Raw genomic sequence first — 20394 nt, 5'->3', positions numbered from 1 at the left:
AGGCGTTGTTTATGATGGAAGGTGATTTGTAGATCAGTCAGTCGGCAGTTGCCTGCACTGTCAGCTGCAATGTTGAACAAGCCCAATAGCTTTCAATATACCAGTATTGGTGTAAACTTTCTAAAGAAATGCTGGTATAAACAATACAATATTAAAAATAAAAGTACGTAAAATGATCCATGCATTTTTATAAAGGTGGTTGCAATGCTGTGAAAAACAGTTGTAGTGTACTGATATGCAAAAACAAAATCGATATTTCAAAAGTTTAGCATGTCTTTGTAGGGGAACTCTTATTTTGAAGAAAACAAATCCGAATCGCGATGTACCAGCATAATATCCTGCTGCCAGGAGAACGGTAATTGGAAATCCCACTAGCGATCTAGCCTGCGAGTGAGGACAGAGAACCACATGAAAGGTGGAGCCTATAGCCTGCGTTAAAATAGGCAGTCCAATTCGCCTGATATTTTGTGAAAAGATCTGATGTGACTGGTCAAAAGTGCAGGGGTATTCAAACCGGCGGTCCACCGAGGTACTGCAGGGGGTGCACAAAATGTTATTTTTTAATTATGCATGTCGCTAGCAACAACAGAATAAACACATTTTGAATTACATATCTATAATAATATTTTCTTTCGAACGATGTCAAGTGTATTTCTCAACTCTAATATTAAGCAAATTAAACTCATTAAAGCCAATTACACTCACCGGAGTGTCTGACATAGGCTTGGAAAAAGCACCAGTGAATAGGCTACCAGTGTGGCAAATGCTGCTGGCTTCTGGTAAGCTTTCTCAACCAGGACATTATTTTATGACAACACATGGCTAACCAGCTAAACAGCTGCTCTTAGCGAAAATGTGTTTAGAGTTACCTTTCTAGCTAATAGGCTATGTTATAGTTTACACTTCCTCTTCCAATTATAATGTGGGGAGGTCAAAATAATGAAAACCTCTCCCAAATCTATTCATTTTAAAATGTTGATTACTTTTCCTTGGCATTATCATTCACCTAATAAGACAAGACATGTGAAAAAAATATTTTACCTAACGTCCCGTTGGGTTCTGTTTTGCCTGAGAGGGGTTCCCTGGGGGGGTTCGCTTGGCAATAAAACGTTGAAGAACCCTGAATATAGTGGGGAAAAAGATCAGAATTGGGCTGCCTGTGTAAACGCCGCCATAAACAGAGGTTGTGATGCTTAGGTTACAGACAGGGACCACACGTTTATCTCAAACTATATTTTTAGGCATTATTTACATTTAATAAAAAAATGCTTGAATAAATGGATTTATAGCCTATATTTTATTTTGTTACGTTTGCACATTGAAAAAAATTCACTCATCATTTGTTTTGAGTCACTCATCATTTGTCTATCATTTTCTCACTCACACATAATATGCACATACATTTATACACTACACACCTGCACACCCACTAATTGGTCTTTACTGTGTCAGACCTGATCTGATTGGTCAAAATATCAATTAGTGAAATGCATTACCATTACAATAATAATCTCCACCATCTTTGTCCGATTTCCCCAGTCTTCTGAAGTTTTCATCCTTTTTAAAACTGTGAGCGCCCTCTAGTGATGCATTATTGGATTTGTTCGTTTTGTTCCGCGACATTCGCGTATCGTAATATCTTCGCTAGCTGTTTTTTTTGGCTCTAGCGAGACACCGTAGGTCCAAGCCCTGTGTGTTTTCCTTTTGGTTTATCTTCAAGCCTGCTAGATAAGTGATTCGAAATAGCTTCATAATCTGGACTGGAGTTATTTTTAGCTGGCGATTAAAGTGTCGTTGGAGGGTATTTGCTGTGTCCCTGTACCTAGAAAGTGTGTAAATCCACTGACCAGAGAGGCGGACCTAGCTAGGTCTGGATTAGCCGCTCTTCGAGACCGCTGGATGCTACATTCCTAAATCGCTCTACACATTGTGCGTCATTAGCAATTTAGCCCGCTACCTAGCGAACACAAATTGCATATCATCGCTAGGTTTTTACAACATGTCATATCGGAGGACAATCAAACTCGTGTGTGGATTCGCTGGCGGATCAGCGGTGCTGGTTGTGGCGGCTGCCGCAGCCGAATCCCGTGGCTATTTCGGTGATACGCAAGGAGAGCGATCAGGTCAGTGGAGTCGGTTCAATATTCTCCAAGCTGCACAGCCAGCGACATGGTCAACGGGGAACCACACGGTTGCATCTACTGGACATGCCTGGGACTTCAACTGGGATAAGTATGCCTGCTTTATTAGCTAAATCCGATGCAGACTACTGTAAAACATAAGAGGGGTCTGATGGGATGTGGGTCAAGTAGTTTAGTCTACGCTGAGTGTGATTGATTCATATTTGCAGCTAGCAACATGTTGACAGACTGACAGATGACTTCTCTGGGCACAACACACGCAACTGATTTGTTCCCTCTGTACTGTACTAGGCGGGACCCGTCCCCACTGTTTACAAATGGGAAGAAGAAGGAGAACAGCAGTGAAGACCCAAGCTCAGAGCAGGAGAATGGCAAACCCAAAGCCACACGCAACATCCTTTTCATCAGGCACTCCCAGTACAACCTGAGTGGGAATGGAGACCATGAGAGAATCCTCACCCCTTTAGGTTCTGTACCCTGTTCTGCTATGTATTCATGTTGCTGAAAGCGTGACACATAGACCTAGTTCTCCACTCTACAGCTCAACAGTTGTGTTTTAGTGGATAACAAGAGCATATTCAGCAGCACTCATTAGAGGTGGTGAAAGTGGTATACAAGTACAACCTGCTCATTTATGGGACTATGTGTTGGTGTTCTGCAGGTCGGGAGCAGGCTGAGTTTACTGGCCAGCGGTTGGCTGCCCTGGGGCTGAAGTATGACATCATGGTCTACTCCACTATGGCCAGGGCCACCGAGACGGCCAACATCATCAGCAAGTACCTCCCAGGTCAGAACCCTAGACAGGTAGACTTTACAGCTGAGGTATATGCCAGAGTCTATACAATATTCAGAGACACGTTTGTCTGGTTCCACAAGACTAACCAGTGCTGTACAGCCTTAATCTAACTCTCCTGATTCAACTTTAGAATCACGTTTTGACTTCAGAACATGGATTGGTTGTATCGATAGACCATTTGGTTAAATCAGGTGTGTTTTTGTGTAGAGCTGGAGCTCAAGCCTGCACTCTGATGCTATTCATGGTGCAGATATTTACAGTTCCTTCAGAAAGTATTCACACCCCTTGACCTTTTCCACATTTGTTGTTACAGGCTGAAATGAAAATGGATTCAATTGAGATTTTGTGTCACTTACTTACACACAATAAATACCCCATAATGCCAAAGTGGAATTATGTTTTTGGACATTTTTACAAATGAATAAAGAGCTGAAATGCCTTGAGTCAGTAAGTATTCAACCCCTTTGTTATGGCAAGGCTGAATACGTTCACAAGTAAAAAATGTGCTTAACAAGTCACATAATAAATTGCATGGACTCTGTGCAATAATAGTGTCTAACATTATTTTTGGATGACTGTCTCATCTCTGTACCCCACACATACAGTTATCTGTAATGTCCCTCAATCAAGCTTTTAAATGTATGTAGTTCTGTCCTTGAGCTGTTCTTGTCTATTAATGTTCTGTATTATGTCGTGTTTGGTGCGGACCCCGGGAAGAGTAGCTGTGGCTTTCGCAACAGCTAATGGGGATCCTAATAAAATACCAAAGCAGTGAATTTCAAACACAGATTCAACCACAAAGACCAGGGAGGTTTCCAATGCCTCGCAAAGAAGCGCACCTGGCAGACATTGAATATCCATTTGAACATGTTGAAGGTATTTAATTACACTTTGGATGGTGTATCAATACACCCAGTCACAAGAAAGATACAGGAATCCTTCTTCACTCAGTTGCCTGACAGGAAGGAAACCGCTCAGGGATTTCACCATGATCCCAATGGTGACTAAGAGAGTTAGAGTTTAATGGCTGTGATAGGAGAAAGCTGAGGATGACATTGTATACTAACCTAATTGACAGAGTAAAAAGAATGAACCCTGTGCAGAATAAAACTATTCCTAAACATGCATCCTGTTTGCAACAAGGTACTAAAGTAATAAAACTATTCCTAAACATGCATCCTGTTTGCAAACAAGGCACTAAAGTAATACTGCAAAAAAATGTGGCAACGCAATTAACTTAGTGTTATGTTTGGGGCACATCCAATACAACATATTGCAGAGTACCACTCTCCATATTCTCAAGCATAGGGGTGGCGGCATCATGTTATGGGTATGATTGTAATCATTAAGGACTGGGAAGTTTTTCAGGATGAAAAAGAAACGGAATGGAGTTAAACATAGGCAAAATCCTAAAGGAAAACCTGGCTCAGTCTGCTTTCCAGCAAACACTGGGGGATTAATTAACCTTTCAGCAGAACAATAACCTAGAACCCAAGGCCAAATCTACATTGGAGTTGCTTACCAAGAAGACGGTGAATAAGGCTGAGTTACATTTTTGACTTAAATCTGCTTGAAAATATATGTCAAGACCTGAAAATGGTTGTCTAGCAATGATCCACAACCAATCTGACAGCGTTTGAATAATTTAGAAAATAATAATCGGCAAATGTTTCACAATCCAAGTGTGGAGAGAGACCTACAGTGCCTTGCGAAAGTATTCGGCCCCCTTGAACTTTGCGACCTTTTGCCACATTTCAGGCTTCAAACATAAAGATATAAAACTGTATTTTTTTGTGAAGAATCAACAACAAGTGGGACACAATCATGAAGTGGAACGACATTTATTGGATATTTCAAACTTTTTTAACAAATCAAAACTGAAGAATTGGGCGTGCAAAATTATTCAGCCCCTTTACTTTCAGTGCAGCAAACTCTCTCCAGAAGTTCGGTGAGGATCTCTGAATGATCCAATGTTGACCTAAATGACTAATGATGATGATATCACACAGGTGGATTGTATTTAAGTCTCCGTATAAATGCACCTGCACTGTGATAGTCTCAGAGGTCCGTGAAAAGCGCAGAGAGCATCATGAAGAACAAGGAACACACCAGGCAGGTCCGAGATACTGTTGTGAAGAAGTTTAAAGCCGGATTTGGATACAAAAAGATTTCCCAAGCTTTAAACATCCCAAGGAGCACTGTGCAAGCGATAATATTGAAATGGAAGGAGTATCAGACCACTGCAAATCTACCAAGACCTGGCCATCCCTCTAAACTTTCAGCTCATACAAGGAGAAGACTGATCAGAGATGCAGCCAAGAGGCCCATGATCACTCTGGATGAACTGCAGAGATCTACAGCTGAGGTGGGAGACCCTGTCCATAGGACAACAATCAGTCGTATATTGCACAAATCTGGCCTTTATGGAAGAGTGGCAAGAAGAAAGCCATTTCTTAAAGATATCCATAAAAAGTGTTGTTTAAAGTTTGCCACAAGCCACCTGGGAGACACACCAAATATGTGGAAGAAGGTGCTCTGGTCAAATGAAAGCAAAATGTAACTCTTTGGCAACAATGCAAAACGTCATGTTTGGCGTAAAAGCAACACAGCTCATCACCCTGAACCTACCATCCCCACTGTCAAACATGGTGGTGGCAGCATCATGGTTTGGGCCTGCTTTTCTTCAGCAGGGACAGGGAAGATGGTTCAAATTGATGGGAAGATGGATGGAGCCAAATACAGGACCATTCTGGAAGAAAACCTGATGGAGTCTGCAAAAGACCTGAGACTGGGACGGAGATTTGTCTTCCAACAAGACAATGATCCAAAACATAAAGCAAAATCTACAATGGAATGGTTCAAAAATAAACATATCCAGGTGTTAGAATGGCCAAGTCAAAGTCCAGACCTGAATCCAATCGAGAATCTGTGGAAAGAACTGAAAACTGCTGTTCACAAATGCTCTCCATCCAACATCACTGAGCTCGAGCTGTTTTGCAAGGAGGAATGGGAAAAAATCAGTCAGTCTCTCGATGTGCAAAACTGATAGAGACATACCCCAAGCGACTTACAGCTGTAATCGCAGCAAAAGGTGGCGCTACAAAGTATTAACTTAAGGGGGCTGAATAATTTTGCACGTCCAATTTTTCAGTTTTTGATTTGTTAAAAATGTTTGAAATATCCAATAAATGTCGTTCCACTTCATGATTGTGTCCCACTTGTTGTTGATTCTTCACAAATAAATACATTTTTATATCTTTATGTTTGAAGCCTGAAATGTGGCAAAAGGTCGCAAAGTTCAAGGGGGCCGAAAGACACAGCTGTAATCGCATCCAAAGGTGATTCTTACATGTATTGACTCAGGGGGTTGAAACCTTATCTAATCATGATACTGTATATTAGTGTTTTATTTTTCAACTTTTTTTTTCTTCAAATGTTATCATTTTTCTACCACTGACATTTAGAGTATTTTGTGTAGATCGTTGACAAATTGACTTAAAACCATTTGAATCCCACTTTGTAACACATCAAAATGTGGAAAAAGTCACGGTGTGTGAATACTTCCTGAAGACACTGTTCGTCACCTGATACCAAGGTTATACCTCTGATAACAGCTTCAGAAGCTTTGATCTAAGATTTTCAGATGTAAAAATTGTCATTAAGCATCATAGATAAGCATTTCACTACACTAACTAACTCATCTTCTGATCTGTTTTTGATTTAGGGGTAGAGCTGGTGAGCTGTGATTTGCTGAGAGAAGGAGCACCCATCGAACCTGTGCCTCCTGTTAATCACTGGAAGCCTGACGCTGTGGTGAGACGCCCAATTCTCTGTCCTACTTACTTCCTGTTTAGTTTCACTTATTAGTTACTGCTGTCTGCATCATTCAATACATAATTCAATGCAATGTATTCCAATGAGAGGTCAGAGGTCATCTCAAACCCTCGCCTGACACCACCACTGTGGACCTCTACCGCTCTACAGCAGTACCACGAGGACGGGGCCCGGATCGAGGCTGCCTTCCGTCGCTACATCCACCGCGCTGACCCCAAGCAGAAGGAGGACAGCTACGAGATCATCGTCTGTCATGCCAATGTCATCCGCTATTTCGTGTGCAGGTGTGTTGGTCTCCCCAGGCAAGCTGGATCAAAGCCTCATTCAACAAGATGCCAATCTACATTACTTTGTCTAGCAATTTCACTGTCTTGCTGATGTCTTTTTGTATTTCATGACTATGATGATGTGCGTTTCAACATCACATGATATATGTGAATATTTGTTTTGAAAAATAGACCAGCTCTCATTTGGGTGTTTTGGTGGATCTTACAGGCTCTATCCCTCCCTATGTGTCTCAGGGCTCTGCAGTTTCCCCCAGAGGGCTGGCTGAGGATGGGCCTGAACAACGGCAGCATCACCTGGCTCACTGTGCGCCCCAGCGGCAGAGTGGCACTGAGGACACTGGGAGACTCAGGGTTCATGCCCCCAGACAAACTCACACGGACCTGAGAAATGTTCCACCTACAGTATTCACTCGTTCTCTCCCGGAGAGCTTTAGATCTCGGTCACAGGGTGAACTGAATGGCTCTTGATTTCTCCATAAGTGTCTTGAAAGTTACTTTTGGTGTTATTTTTGTAACTTCGACATGCAACAATATACTTTTATGTGGTGTTTTGTGATCAACTCCTGTGCCATCGTTTGCAAACTACAGTGCAAAAGGGGAGTATACAGTATGAACTGTTGCTGTAGCCAATCACTGAACTCCGAAAGCTGATGGGATGACTGCCAGTGCCCACTCATTATGAATGTAAAGGGTATAAAGGTTGAGGGACTGAAGGATTTTAAAACCAAAACCATTCTAAATTTGTATGGCTTATTTACTGTAATGCTGTAAATGTTTATGCTCAGTACTTTTGTATTTGTATCAAGGCTTCCTCTGAGGTTTAGATGTTGTATTCAGTAGAAACATGCAATAAAGGAGACATGTAAATGTTTTGTGTTCCTCAGTAGAATGACAAATAAGTACTCGTACAGTCTTAAAATAGGGTTAGCTCAAGCTGAGATATTGTCTCAAGACTTAACAGCAAATCCAATGCACCTTAGTGTTGGCACTACAAAGCTTGAAAAAAACACAATGTCATTTGTTAGAGGACAAGAGTGCCACCACCATTTCAGGCAGTAACAATGTTAGAAAGTGCTCAAATGACAATTCAAAGGTGAGGAAACTTGTATTTATTAGTCGAACGCAAATGAGAAGATCTGGACATACAGAAGTGGGGAAAATTTGCAATAAAGGTAAACTTTATGCCTTTCAAATAAAGCACAGAATGCCAAAGCACAATAAGCATGTTTAAGTATTTAGGTGCAATTTACACAACACCACATTCATAAAACAATCTTTCACCTGTAAGTACAACAGATAATACAATCCTCTCCATGAAAGTTTGTGCCTTTGATCAAGATTTAAATTCACATTCAATATTGCTCACGTCTCTCATACCTACCCAGACTGACAATATAGTAAGGGTGATTTCTATTGAATTGACAGCTGTTGACTTCTAGATTAGCTTTGCTGGAAAACCATACATTTTACAGCAGTTTGTACATCGCTTATTTTAACGGTGATAGCAATCTTCCTAGAGTTTGGCTATTGCAGGTTCTTGCACATACATATTCAGTCAGCCATTGATTATACATTAGTAAACATGTCTTTGTTGCACTCTACAGTAATCTGTTATGTACAACTTGGTATTTTGTTCGGACACATTTAGAAAAGCCAAGCTTTCAAGAAGTTAAGCTTTCAGGTTTTGTGTAAGGCTGACAGTCGTTAGAGAAGTAAAATATCAAGACAACACAGAAATGACCAGGATGCAAAGAAACATTGGTACCTGGAAAATGAAAACATTTCAATTTATTAACAAAATAAAAGCATGGAAAAACTCGTATGATCATTTTCGCCATGTTTGCATTGCAGCCATTTGTTGTGCCACCTCCAGTAGGATGGCGGTTGCTATGCTGTTGTGTGTCAGGATGCATACATTTTTATCAAACTGGACAGGATGTGCCTAAATCTGATTGGGGACTGACTGGTCCACCGTTTCTGACAATTAAGGCAATTCCCGAACTGAGAAGAAACAAAAATCACTGGCAGTTGGTTTAATACACACACTAAAAAGTTGGTTTTGTGCTACTTACTGACATACCAAAAATAACTCTACAATTGTTTGTTTTTTTACTTTTTAAAAACACATTTTCAGTTAGTGAATCCTATCGAGGATTATATTCTGAGGTTTAACAAACATCTACTCAATCTTTTGGGGAGTGCAGCTGTATTCAAAGTAGACTGAGCTATGATACAGGTGTTTCACACTATGAATAAAATTAATGTCTATTCAACACTCATACAGTATGTAGTACAAACTGAAGGAAACCTGTTTCTTTTTTAAAAAGTGAGGATGTCACAACCCAACATACTGAGAATCTCATGTATGCTATATATAGTATTACCATACATCACTAATACAAATCTTCAAGACACTTGTGCATATTTTGTTAGGTATGTGATTTTCAGCTCTGGCATATTTAACCACCGTGGTGGCAGAGTTGTAGCCTATCGTTTCTGGCCTGGAGGGAGGGGGGGGGTGTCGTTGATGTGCCTGAGACGGATGCGCTGGGTGTAGCTGGCGTGTGCAGGGCTGTAGCGGCTGGTGCTGGTGAAGTCTGGAGAGCCTGTGTGCCGGGCTGGACTGAAGCGGCCACCGGCAGGGGACAAAAGGCTGCTGACAGGAGAGCCATGTGTGAGGGGAGAGGCCCGATGTACCCTGGCACTGTTTTTTACCACCACAGGGCTGGGCCAGCTGAAAGACAAACAGAAACAAAGACATAATTACAGTCTGCGTTTATTACTTCCATACGATAGCAACTGACATTTTAAGCACTTGTCAATGTGTTTCCATATTTACAAGACAACTTGCAGGCAATGACAACTGTTCATGGGGGCATTTTTTTTGTTTGTTGCTGTGAAGAATCATCAAACCAACCTTTGCATGTCTGAAGAGGTGTATGTTTGCATTGTACTTTTCCATTTCTGAATGCTGGGGAACTTTGAGGGGTCAATGTCTATGACTTCTATTGCGGACAGGACCTCTCTGTCCAACTTAGTTGGCGAATCCCTGAAAGACAAAACGAGAGACAAGTTGAAAGTGTTGACAAATGTCATTTCTGTTGCTTGCTAATGTCCTTAACTAAAAACCTCAGAACCGTCACTGTAATCCCCATCACTTGCCCTTCAATGAAAAGTCCCCTTCTGAAGCGAGGTGGGGTCCGTGCTAGGAACTCATGGGAGTTGTCCAGGGATGTATAGGAGCTGGATGATCCGGAGCTGCTCAGATCCCTCCCCCCGTGATCCCACGACTTAGATCTGGAGCAGAGCGTGCGCCCCGACACCGTCCCTGGCCCGCTAGTCCTCTGGCCCAGAGCCTCCAAGCTCTCCTCAGCCGTAAAGTACTCCTCAGAGCTGCCGCTTCCACCACTGGCCCGGTCTTCCACCTCTCCCTCCCTCACACGCCTCTCCCTGTCCCCAGGCTCCAAGCTACAGCCCCTCTCAAACAAATAGTCCTCGTTGCTGTTACCCCCCAGCGTGAGGAGGCCCACCCCAGCTGCCAGTTCGCCCCGGGAGAGTCCCTCCCTGTGTCCCCCGCTACTCCTCCGCTCCCTGGTAAGGCTGTCCAGCCCGTCCTGCAGGGACATCCTCTCAAACTCCACCATCAGGTTGGAGATGGGCGACAGCAGGTGGGAGGGGGACGAGGAGGTGCGGGGGGACCCCTTGTCCCCGTTGTGAGTCCTCTCTGCCCCCGTGGAGGGACAAAGGCCGTTGTTGCAGACGGGCGAGAGGAGGCTCTCTGACACGGAGGAGCACAGAAGGTCTCGCTCGGCAGCTGTCTCGATGAGGTCATCGGCGCCGTGGTGGGACACGGGCAGGATGTGGAACTCATGGAGGGCCAGCCCACCCACAGCGCCCGCCAGACTGTCCTTAGAACACGCTGAGGAGAAGCTGGTGAGCGCCGCATTCTGACGGTTCTTTATCTCCTCCAGGCTGACGTCATCACCCTCGTCCAGGAAGGCCCCCACCGAGATGGAGTTGCAGAACTTCTTGGGCTTCGCTGTGAATGGCAGAGAGGAGGGACAAAATGTTTATGTTAAGCTACAAGAAATACATTTACTGGCCAGTCTAAAATAGTACAGGAACACCAATTCAAGACTGATGGCAGCATCTCATCTCTCTCCATTCTCAAACTTGATCATTGGAATTCAATGCCACAACTATAGAGTTTATCAAGAGCAACTGGTGAGGGTAACATTACCTGGGGAAGGGGTTCTGAAGCGGTTGCTGGTGACATTCTCCCCTGCCTCTTCGTGTGCACGCTGACTGAAGTCCTTCTTGTTGAGGTACTCCTCCAGCTTACGGAGGCCGTCTGCAGACGACAGGTCTGTGAAACTATCCAGGAAGTCCCAGTACTCAGCCCAGGGGTGGCCCAACTCTCTGGCAAGGTCTCTGTGAGGGAAAACATAACACACTACTGTTGGAGAAGCGTGCGTACATTGTAGTGGGTGTAAAAATGTATTCTTCCTTTTTCTAAGACATTCAAATGTCAAAGTGACTGCACTGGTAAAGTAACAGAGACACAGCAGAACATCGTTGTTGAACTTTTGGACTTCCAGACGTACCTGCCCACTCTCTCTGCTCCACGGTCAGGGTCAGACTTCAGGATGTGCTGGAAGTACCCTGCCCTGTCTCGGGGGGGCGTCTTCCACACCCGACGGAACTCATCTGCCTGCAAGGAAGACACCAATTAGAAGTCACATACGTCCTGTGTTTCGACAACAGCTTCCCACATGAAAATAGAAAAGAAAGAAATTACGTGTGAAAATAAGAGAAAAAGAGTGTGAGGTGAAAGGAGATAATGCGATAATGACCTTAGATGGGCTGAGTGGGCCAGCGAATGCCCTGACTGCCATCACCGGATCCATGGGACTTCGTGTGAGCCTGGGAGCCAGCGAACGAGGAAGAGTTTCTGATGGCTCAGGTGACCAGGGAGCATCAATGACAGGCTGGGATGAGTTGTCTATGGCCCTCAGTAGGCGTATATAACAGCGATCTGTGACAGAAGAGAAGGTGTTATTGGGTAAATAGTGAAGTATAGGAAAACAAAACGTAAGTCGTGTGATTGGGAGGCAGTGAACTTACCTTCCAAATAGTCACATATCTTCTGTTTCACCTCTTGGGTTTTGTTTTTTCTTTCACAAATAACCTGTCAGGGAAACAGAAGAATTTCATGAAAATTAAGTAGTCATGTGGACCAATCAGCAGTCAGTAGCTAGTTGTTAAAAATCTATATTTCTGGAACAACTCACATCAGATGGCTTCTGGTCATACTTGTTTTTGCAGTTTTTATCTGTATCAGGATGTGAACACAGGACATTCACCACTTCTGGACACCCGAACTTACAGGCAAAGTGGAGTGGTGTCTCAAACCCCTGGGACAGACAACCAAAGTTACACACATACAGAGGCACTTCAATCCAAAACACACAAGTCGGTTACAGTTCAACCTAAACATACAGCAGGCAATAGCCATGCACTCAAAAAGTAGTTTCATAGAGTTTACATCATTTGTCGATTTTTTACAATTATTTTATCTGCACAAATGGCCGGCTTATTCAGTGTTAAACCTACAGTTAGACCTACAAGGCAGCAGGCGATATACATATGGAGAGAGCCAAAGGTGTAGTGGATGGTATACACAGGTATACCCACTTTCTTTAAGTGGCCTTTGCATATACTAACTTATTTTTCCCAACGCTGTGTATACGCCGTACTAATTAATAAGGCTGATGGAACAGATCAGAATGTTTCGCTTAAAAATGTTAGCAAACTATTATTTCTTCACATTTTAAGCGTAGCAATGTGCACATGACGGTAGGCCTACGAGCAAATGTTCCAACCTGCAATTTGCGAGAAAACACCGGTCTAAAACGCGACACCGCACATTCTAGCGGTTTCATGGACAGAGACGGATATATCGGTTAAGAGATTTAGAAAGAGGGGAGATCTAAAAGATGAAACTACTGTCTCTCGGGTAGCTAATTTGACTAGGATAATGCCTTTGGCTGCTAAACAATGAAACCTGTCTCACAGGTTGCTAATTTGACTAGGATAATGCCTTTGGCTGCTAGACAATGAAAGAAATGAAACTACTGTGTCACGGGTTGCTAATTTGACTAGGATAATGCCTTTGGCTGCTAGACAATGAAAGAAATGAAACTACTGTCTCACAGGTTGCTAATTTGACTAGGATAATGCCTTTGGCTGCTAAACAATGAAAGAAAGTTAATTTGAAAACCAATAGAACAGAAGGGCACATATGAAAGTCTTTATAAAATAATTATTTCTATGGTGGAATTTTGGTTTGGCTACTTTGAAGCAAGGGAAGACATGCCCCATAATATGAAGTAAAACGTCCAGGTTTCAAAGAAATCAGGAACAGGACAAATATATTGATGCTAATGATAGACCTAACTATCTTCTGGTAGATGGAAAGGCTTTCCCAAAAACCTTCTCTATTAAATGTTAACTAGCTACAAAGTAACCTATGCCTACCTGGCAGAATGATATGATTATTTTAATCAATCCAGTGGCCATTTGTTTTCACAAACTCCATCGCATATCCGCAACAGAAACACTGCTAACCAAAGAAAACAGTGCCAGTTGCCTACACAGCTGAATTAAAGGGTAGGCCTTACTACACACACACACACACACACAAAAAAATCTCTCTTAGATTTTTCGCAGACCTCAAAAGTAGTCTCCTGATGTGGTTTAAGCATCGTTCTGGACTATTTAAAAAAGTATGACATTGAGAGCGGAAATCTGGGAAAAAAGGGGGAATATCAGAAACCTGTGAATTTCTGACCCGGTTGACAGCCTCATTTATCTGTTTCAATAGTAGGCATACTATTACCCTACTTGCACAGTACAGCTTGGATTGGCCTGACTGTGAAAGACCAATATGGGATTCAGTGGATATGTCACAGTCAATAACATTTTCACACAGGGCCATTTATAACGTCTTTTTTTTATAGACACAATTTCAGTATACCCACTTCTCCATGACAACCACTACACCGCTGGAGAGAGCGGTATCGTAAGGAGACTCACAGCTTTGTCTGGAGTGTTGAGGTAAAGGTCCACGATGTAGCGGATGCGTTTCTGCATCATGGCCTCCAGGTCATCAGGGTACATGAGCCTCATGAAGTCCGGGTTCTCCAGGGTCTCCAGCAGGAGCTGGGCGATCCCTGGCTCGTTCTCCTTGGCTGCCACGTGCATCACGTTGTACCTGCATCCCTCCTGGGAACAGACGGAGGAATGAACTTAGTGTGTGGAGAACTTTTAGGATGAATTATTCTGCTAACTAAAAAAAATAAATAAATTGATTTCATATATATATCACATATATCATTACAGTATATTAATCTGGTGCAGTAGTATAGGCTGTATTAAAGGTGGCGCACATCCACTAAAGATTATTGTTCCACCCTGACTCGCCTGCACTACGGTGGGGTTGTCTCCAGAGCCGATGAGATAGCGTGGGTTGCTCCAGACCAGCTCACTGAAGGCCACCACATCCCCCTTCTCCACAGCTTTCCTCAGTTTGGCTGTCAGGTCCTGGCAGCGAGGGCTTTTGAAGCTGTTGGCCCTCTCCCTGTTGATGGCGTCTACCTCCACGACAGGGACGTTGTCTAGTGCGATAGACCCGAGACATGGAGAAAGCGGAATGCGATAAACAGCTTACTCTTGTTTCAAACATGGACGTGTGTCCAAGAAATGAAACACTATCCAAATACCCTTGAAAAGCACTGACTTTGTGTATCTGTCTAGGAATGTACAAATAAGTACTGAGCTAATGTCTTTTTTGTGAGGAGAGAATAATTGTCCTCAGCCCAACACTCACCCTTGCAGAAGACCAGGCCTGGTACGACAGGGGAGACACAGGGGGCAAATTTACTGGGAGAGGGGTAGTAGTCACTGATCCCTTTGGCAAATTTCTCAGCATCCTCTCGATTGGAGAAGGCTTTAAAGCGAGCTCCTTTCATCATCTTCACAGCCTGAAGAGCCTCCTTCTTATCTCCATACACATGGGACCTCTCTGAACCAGAAAAAAACAAATAAACATTGAATTGTATGTTTAGATCGCTCTGGATGTCTACCTACAAATAGAAACATTCCAGAATTGGATATAGAACAGATCATGGTCAGATATTATGCCATCACAAGCAAAGCAGCTCAAAGTCTTACTACTGCTAAAAATTGTAGTCGCCATGCTGATCCAGAATGCCATATACGTTGACAGATGTTCTATGCGTCTCAACCACTGACTTCAAGTCAAAACAAAAATAACTCCTGAACAGCATGATGTCATGGACAACATAAAATGTTTGAATTGGACATTGACTGTGGTGACAGCATGCGGGGTCAACTTCATTCTTGGATCAACATAGCTAGCCTGCCAACAGTTCTCTACTTTTGCATTTCTGTGTGAAAATAAATAATTACATAAACTTTTGAATGATTAACAGGCCAAAGTAAATTGCAGGTTTGGGTGATTCCTCCCCAAAAATTTGAACAAAAATATACATATTTTCCCCCCCACAAAATTGTATTCATAGGTCCTTTGGAGGAAGGATTGTTAACATACATTTGAATCTTAAAGCATAATAATTATGCTTACAAATATATGACATATACCCTATATATACAAAAGTATGTGGGCGCCCCTTCAAATGAGTGGATTTGGCTATTTCAGCCACACCTGTTGCTGACAGGTGTAGAAAATAGAGCACACAACCATGCAATCTCCATAGACAAACATTGGCCTTACTGAAGTGCTCAGTGACTTTCAACGTAGCACTGTCATAGGATACCACCTTTCCAACTAGTCAGTTTCGTCAAATGTCTGCCCTGCTAGAGCTGCCCCGGTCAACTGTAAGTACTGTTATTATGAAGTGGAAACGTCTAGGAGCAATAACGACTCAGCCGCAAAGTGGTAGGCAACACAAGCTCACAGAACGGGACCACCAAGTGCTGAAACGTGTAAAAATAGTCTATCCTCGGTGGCAACACTCACTACAGAGTTCTAAACTGCCTCTGGAAGCAACATCAGCACAAGAACTGTTCGCCGGGAGCTTCCTGAAATGGGTTTCCATGACCGAGGTGCCACATACAAGCCTAAAAACACCATGCACAATGCCAAGCGTTGGCTGGAGTGGTGTAAAGCTTGCCGCCATTGGATTCTGTAGCAGGGCTGCCCAATTCCCATCCTGGTGGGCTGAAACACTTCTGGGTTTCATTCTCTCCTAATCAGGGAATAATTCAGACCTGGGACACCAGGTGAGCACAATTAACTACCAGGTAGAAACAAAAACAAAAGTGTTCTGCTCTCCAGGACCAGAATTTCTGTAGAGTATATTATGTTAAACAATATATACAAAAATTAAGCAAATCAAATGTTATATTTTAAATATGCATGTTTATAATTTTTCAATATTGATCAATTAATGGCAGATTTTTTTTATTGAAATCAAAGTACTACTCATAGCAGAGCAAGTGGTACAGCTTCATATAGTGCATTGTGAAAGTATTCAGACCCCTTGACTTTTTCCACATTTTATTACGTTAGTCTTATTCTGTGGAGATGGGAGAACCTTCCAGGCAGACCGCGATCTCTGCAGCACTACACCAATCAGTAGAGTAGAGTAGCTACTCCTCAGTAAAAAGGCATATGACAGCCCACTTGGAGTTTGCCAAAAAGGCACCTGAAAGGACTGACCATGAGAAACAAGATTCTCTGATCTGATGAAACCAAGATTAAACTCTTTGGCCTGAATGCCAAGCATCACGTCTGGAGGAAACCTGGCACCATCCCTATGGTGAAGCACGGTGGTGGCAGCATCATGCTGTGGGGATGTTTTTCAGTGGTATGGACTGGGAGACTGGTCAGGATCGAGGGAAAGATGAACGGAGCAAAGTACAGAGAGAGCATTGATGAAAGCCTGCTCCAGAGCGCTCAGGACCTCAGACTGGGGAGAAGGTTCACCTTCCAACAGGACAACGAACCTACGCACAAAGCTAAGACAACGCAGGAGTGGCTTCAGGACAAGTCTCAATGTCCTTGAGTGGCCCAACCAGAGCATACTTGAACCCGATCTAACATCTCTGGAGAGACCTGAAAATAGCTGTGCAGCGACTCTCCCCATCCAACCTGACAGAGCTTGAGATAATCTGCAGAGAAGAAGGAGAGAAATTCCCCAAATACAGGTGTGCCAAGCTTGTAGCATCATACTCAAGAAGACTTGAAGCTGTAATCACTGCCAAAGGTGAGTAGATTGAGGGGGGGGGAAACAATGTATTCCATTTTAGAAGACTAACATAACAAAATGTGGGAAAAGTCAAGGGGTCTGAATACTTTCAGAATGTACTGTATGACAGTTTGCTTTGTAGCACATACAGATGAAATAATATGGCGTCTAAAAGGAGGCCAAAATGTCAAATATTCTAATTGAAATTAATTATTTCTCAATTATGCTTTAAAATATAAAATGTAAAAGATAAGTCAACAATTTGTGTCTTACCATTTGTAGCCAAGACATCATCCCACAACGGACACACTCCATAGAAGAACGTTGGTGACATTTGTGCTGTCTTTGAAGGAGTCTCTGCTTTAGACTGAGAACCAGGGTCTTCCACACCGATATTACAAGGGGTCTTTGACTTTACTGTCAGGCCAAGTTCCTCTTCCTCTGGGGGATTGAGCCCCATTCCGTAACCAAAATCCACCTCATCACTGACAACATTGAGAGAGTCAGTGCCAGTGGGTGTTGATGTTGTGGCACATGATGGCACCGGTTTGGCCTGCCCTGCGGCACTGGCGGCCTTTGCACTGCTGCCTGGGCCTGTGGTGGTGGCATTACTGCTACTGTCCGTGTCTGTGGCGCTGCTGCTGCCCTCGGCTTCTGTCAAGACGCGGGCCAACTTCCTCTCGAAGATGGCGCGAGTGGTGGCCGTGATTGGGCCGCACTTGAGGTCGGCCCTGGTGAACTCCTCTCGCAGCTCATCTGCACTCAGCCCTCTCAGCCCTCTCAGAACCGCCTCCATGCTTCAGCTAGGCTACCTGCATTGGGGAGGGAGGGATTTGATAGTCAAACTGCTGTGTAATGATAGTGACACTGACAGTATAATACAATACAATGATTAATGTGCCTATGGCTACTTCTTAATCTTTGCATGGTTAGGAAATAGATTTAACATATTTAGGAAGAATTAAAAACACAAAACACCCTTTTGAGCTTATTGATAACAAGTCCACCCCATTCACCCTGATCCATACTAGACAGCCCTCAAGTACAGCTCTGCCATTAAAGGACAAAGAGGTATAGCTGTAACTGTTTCAAAGCCTAGAACAAATTATTTCTCTTGGATATGAAAAAACCCTCAAACAAACCTTAACCCCACTGCAGCCCGCCTACGTGACACTTGGTTTTTAAGCAGCTTCACAAACATGCAAGCCATAATGAACGGAACGAGCGATTCGAAATATTTGCACAGGGGGGGGGAAGCTCTGATCAAAATCTAGGACTAAAGCACATTTTAAAGCCTTTTACGTTCGTTATTTTTTAACATCACCGATTTCAGAGGAGGCGTGGGAAGATTTCAAATCTTAATCGATTCAATCCCATGGTGTCACGCCCAAGTGACATTCCTGTTGTCTACTTTCGTGCATTAACAATTTGATATCATGTCTTCATGGTAATTTTACCGATACAAATATATTTTAACTCAGACTTGATTACATCAGACGACACATGTACATCTCTACTTACCAGACATCACCTTAATGTATTTTCGTTCATGATCTGAAATGTATTTTAATATTCAGCAAAGATAAACTGTTGAAATAGACAAAGCTCAAGACGGTCTGGAATCGTCTCATTGTTTACAAGACATTGTACGCATGCTCACTTCCAAGGCAGGGATCATGCCAGTGAGGGGGTTCGATTATTGTGTCCCGGGGTACACCGGCTATGGCCCGTCACTTCATCGGGCAAAAACGGGGAGGGAGGAGAGCCCTTCTCAAATAGAACAGTAATATGGGCAGCTCGGTCATCATTCAAAAACATAGAACATAGATCTCTTTTTCATAAAATAAATGTTAGGATTTTCAAATAGTTTTCATTGGGAAGGCAGATAAAGCGTTTTAATCCAAAGCAAATGTTCATGTGAAAAAACATTCCTATTCACATTACTACACGTGCTTAGTTAAGTCTATTTTGTTTTGAGCGGACTTGGCCGTCGCACAGAGCCGGGCATCTGGCTCAAGCCCGGGTGGCAGTGCGGATCTAAATTTAATGGAATAAACTTTCAGCCGGTGCAAAACACAATTAATTGCTGGCTACTTAAACCGGAAGTTTAGCTTAAAAACTAGCTAGCCAGCAACACAATTCTCATATAACATTGGTAATTTTTGGCTAGTCGAAGAAAAGTATACCCCCACAACATTAAAATCAATTCGATCCTTCAGAAAAACGCGACCAGGTAGCTAGCTACCCGTGTATAGGCAGACATACGCTAGTTACTGTACAACCAACAATTAGCAAGCTCGTTAGCTGTGACAACTGTAGATTGAATAAACAAGTTGGAATACACAATGATATTTTGTTAACGCAACGACTGGTCAATTTTGACTTGGAAACGTCACTTATTTCACAGTATTTGAAATGACAACATAATCAACGTTAGCATGCACACCTCCTTGATCTCCTCCTGTCCTCACCACGACGGTTTAAAATGTGATGATAAAGGACCCAGGTTTTGACTAACACAATGCTTGCTCGAAATTGAGCCTGTACTCTGAAGTGAGCCATGCTAGCCAGTCAGACAGTCATAATCACTGGTGTAAGGTAAATACTTTAAAGTACTAACGTTACTTAAGTAGTTTCTTGGGGGTATCTCTACTTTACTATTTATATTTTTTGACTACTTTTACTTCAATACATTCCTTAAGAAAACATTGTACTTCTTACTACACACATTTTCCTTGACTCCCAAAAGTACTTGTTACATTTCGAATGCTTAACAGGACAGGAAAATTCATACACCCATCAACCGAACATCCCTGGTCATCCCTATTGCCTCTGATCTGGCGGACGCACAAAACACACAGGCTTCGTTTGTAAATGATTTCTCAATGTTGGAGGGTGCCCATGGCTTCCGTAAAAACAATTGTGGCATCTGGTTTGCCTAATATAAGGAATTTGAAATGATTTTTACTTTTGATACTTAAATATATTTTAAACCTAGAACTTTGACTTTTACTTGAGTCATTTTCTATTAAGTTGTCTTTTAC

The 20394-nt window shown here is 42.8% G+C and overlaps 2 protein-coding genes across 5 annotated transcripts; one reads left to right on the top strand and one right to left on the bottom strand.

Moving 5' to 3' along the window:
* The first annotated feature begins 1636 nt into the window (after window positions 1-1636).
* LOC109881769 (serine/threonine-protein phosphatase PGAM5, mitochondrial-like) lies at window positions 1637-7929 on the top strand. 2 transcript variants are annotated; one of them, XM_020473885.2, is made up of 6 exons: window positions 1637-2232; window positions 2433-2608; window positions 2803-2928; window positions 6662-6750; window positions 6859-7055; window positions 7293-7929. In XM_020473885.2, the coding sequence occupies exons 1-6, from the start codon at window positions 2000-2002 to the stop codon at window positions 7441-7443; spliced, it is 972 nt and encodes a 323-aa protein (XP_020329474.1). In that variant the 5' UTR covers window positions 1637-1999; the 3' UTR covers window positions 7444-7929. The 2 variants fall into 2 exon arrangements, with proteins under 2 accessions (XP_020329474.1, XP_020329481.1); XM_020473892.2 differs by having other exon boundaries at window positions 1646-2232; window positions 6922-7055.
* A 221-nt stretch (window positions 7930-8150) lies between these two features.
* On the bottom strand, window positions 8151-19945 carry LOC109881753 (ankyrin repeat and LEM domain-containing protein 2-like). Of its 3 annotated transcripts, none has more exons than XM_020473876.2 (13): window positions 19797-19945; window positions 17624-18162; window positions 14947-15141; window positions 14541-14734; window positions 14154-14342; window positions 12350-12472; window positions 12183-12246; window positions 11912-12093; window positions 11663-11769; window positions 11299-11489; window positions 10221-11097; window positions 9976-10107; window positions 8151-9792 (listed from the first exon to the last, which is right to left on the bottom strand). In XM_020473876.2, the coding sequence occupies exons 2-13, from the start codon at window positions 18144-18146 to the stop codon at window positions 9546-9548; spliced, it is 3024 nt and encodes a 1007-aa protein (XP_020329465.1). In that variant the 5' UTR covers window positions 18147-18162; window positions 19797-19945; the 3' UTR covers window positions 8151-9545. The 3 variants fall into 3 exon arrangements, with proteins under 3 accessions (XP_020329465.1, XP_020329457.1, XP_031660946.1); XM_020473868.2 differs by lacking the exon at window positions 19797-19945 and adding an exon at window positions 18872-19026; XM_031805086.1 differs by lacking the exon at window positions 19797-19945 and adding an exon at window positions 18493-18616.
* Between the last annotated feature and the right edge of the window lie 449 nt (window positions 19946-20394).

Source organism: Oncorhynchus kisutch, linkage group LG3 (assembly GCF_002021735.2).
Source record: "Oncorhynchus kisutch isolate 150728-3 linkage group LG3, Okis_V2, whole genome shotgun sequence".
Classification (NCBI taxonomy): Eukaryota; Metazoa; Chordata; class Actinopteri; order Salmoniformes; family Salmonidae; genus Oncorhynchus; species Oncorhynchus kisutch.
The sequence above is the reverse complement of the archived record's forward strand: the minus strand, read 5'-3'. Positions and strand labels throughout refer to the sequence as shown.

Excerpts from the sequence above, each read along its gene's own strand:
- LOC109881753 (XM_020473876.2), bottom strand. The coding sequence starts at position 18,146 with ATGGAGGCGGTTCTGAGAGGGCTGAGAGGGCTGAGTGCAGATGAGCTG. Across the intron at positions 14,735-14,946 it reads AGGCCTGGTCTTCTGCAAGG|ACAACGTCCCTGTCGTGGAG; the intron begins GTGAGTGTTGGG and ends CTATCGCACTAG. Across the intron at positions 11,770-11,911 it reads GCCCACTCAGCCCATCTAAG|GCAGATGAGTTCCGTCGGGT; the intron begins GTCATTATCGCA and ends TCTTCCTTGCAG.
- LOC109881769 (XM_020473885.2), top strand. The coding sequence starts at position 2,000 with ATGTCATATCGGAGGACAATCAAACTCGTGTGTGGATTCGCTGGCGGA. Across the intron at positions 2,609-2,802 it reads GAGAATCCTCACCCCTTTAG|GTCGGGAGCAGGCTGAGTTT; the intron begins GTTCTGTACCCT and ends GGTGTTCTGCAG. Across the intron at positions 6,751-6,858 it reads ACTGGAAGCCTGACGCTGTG|AGGTCAGAGGTCATCTCAAA; the intron begins GTGAGACGCCCA and ends TATTCCAATGAG.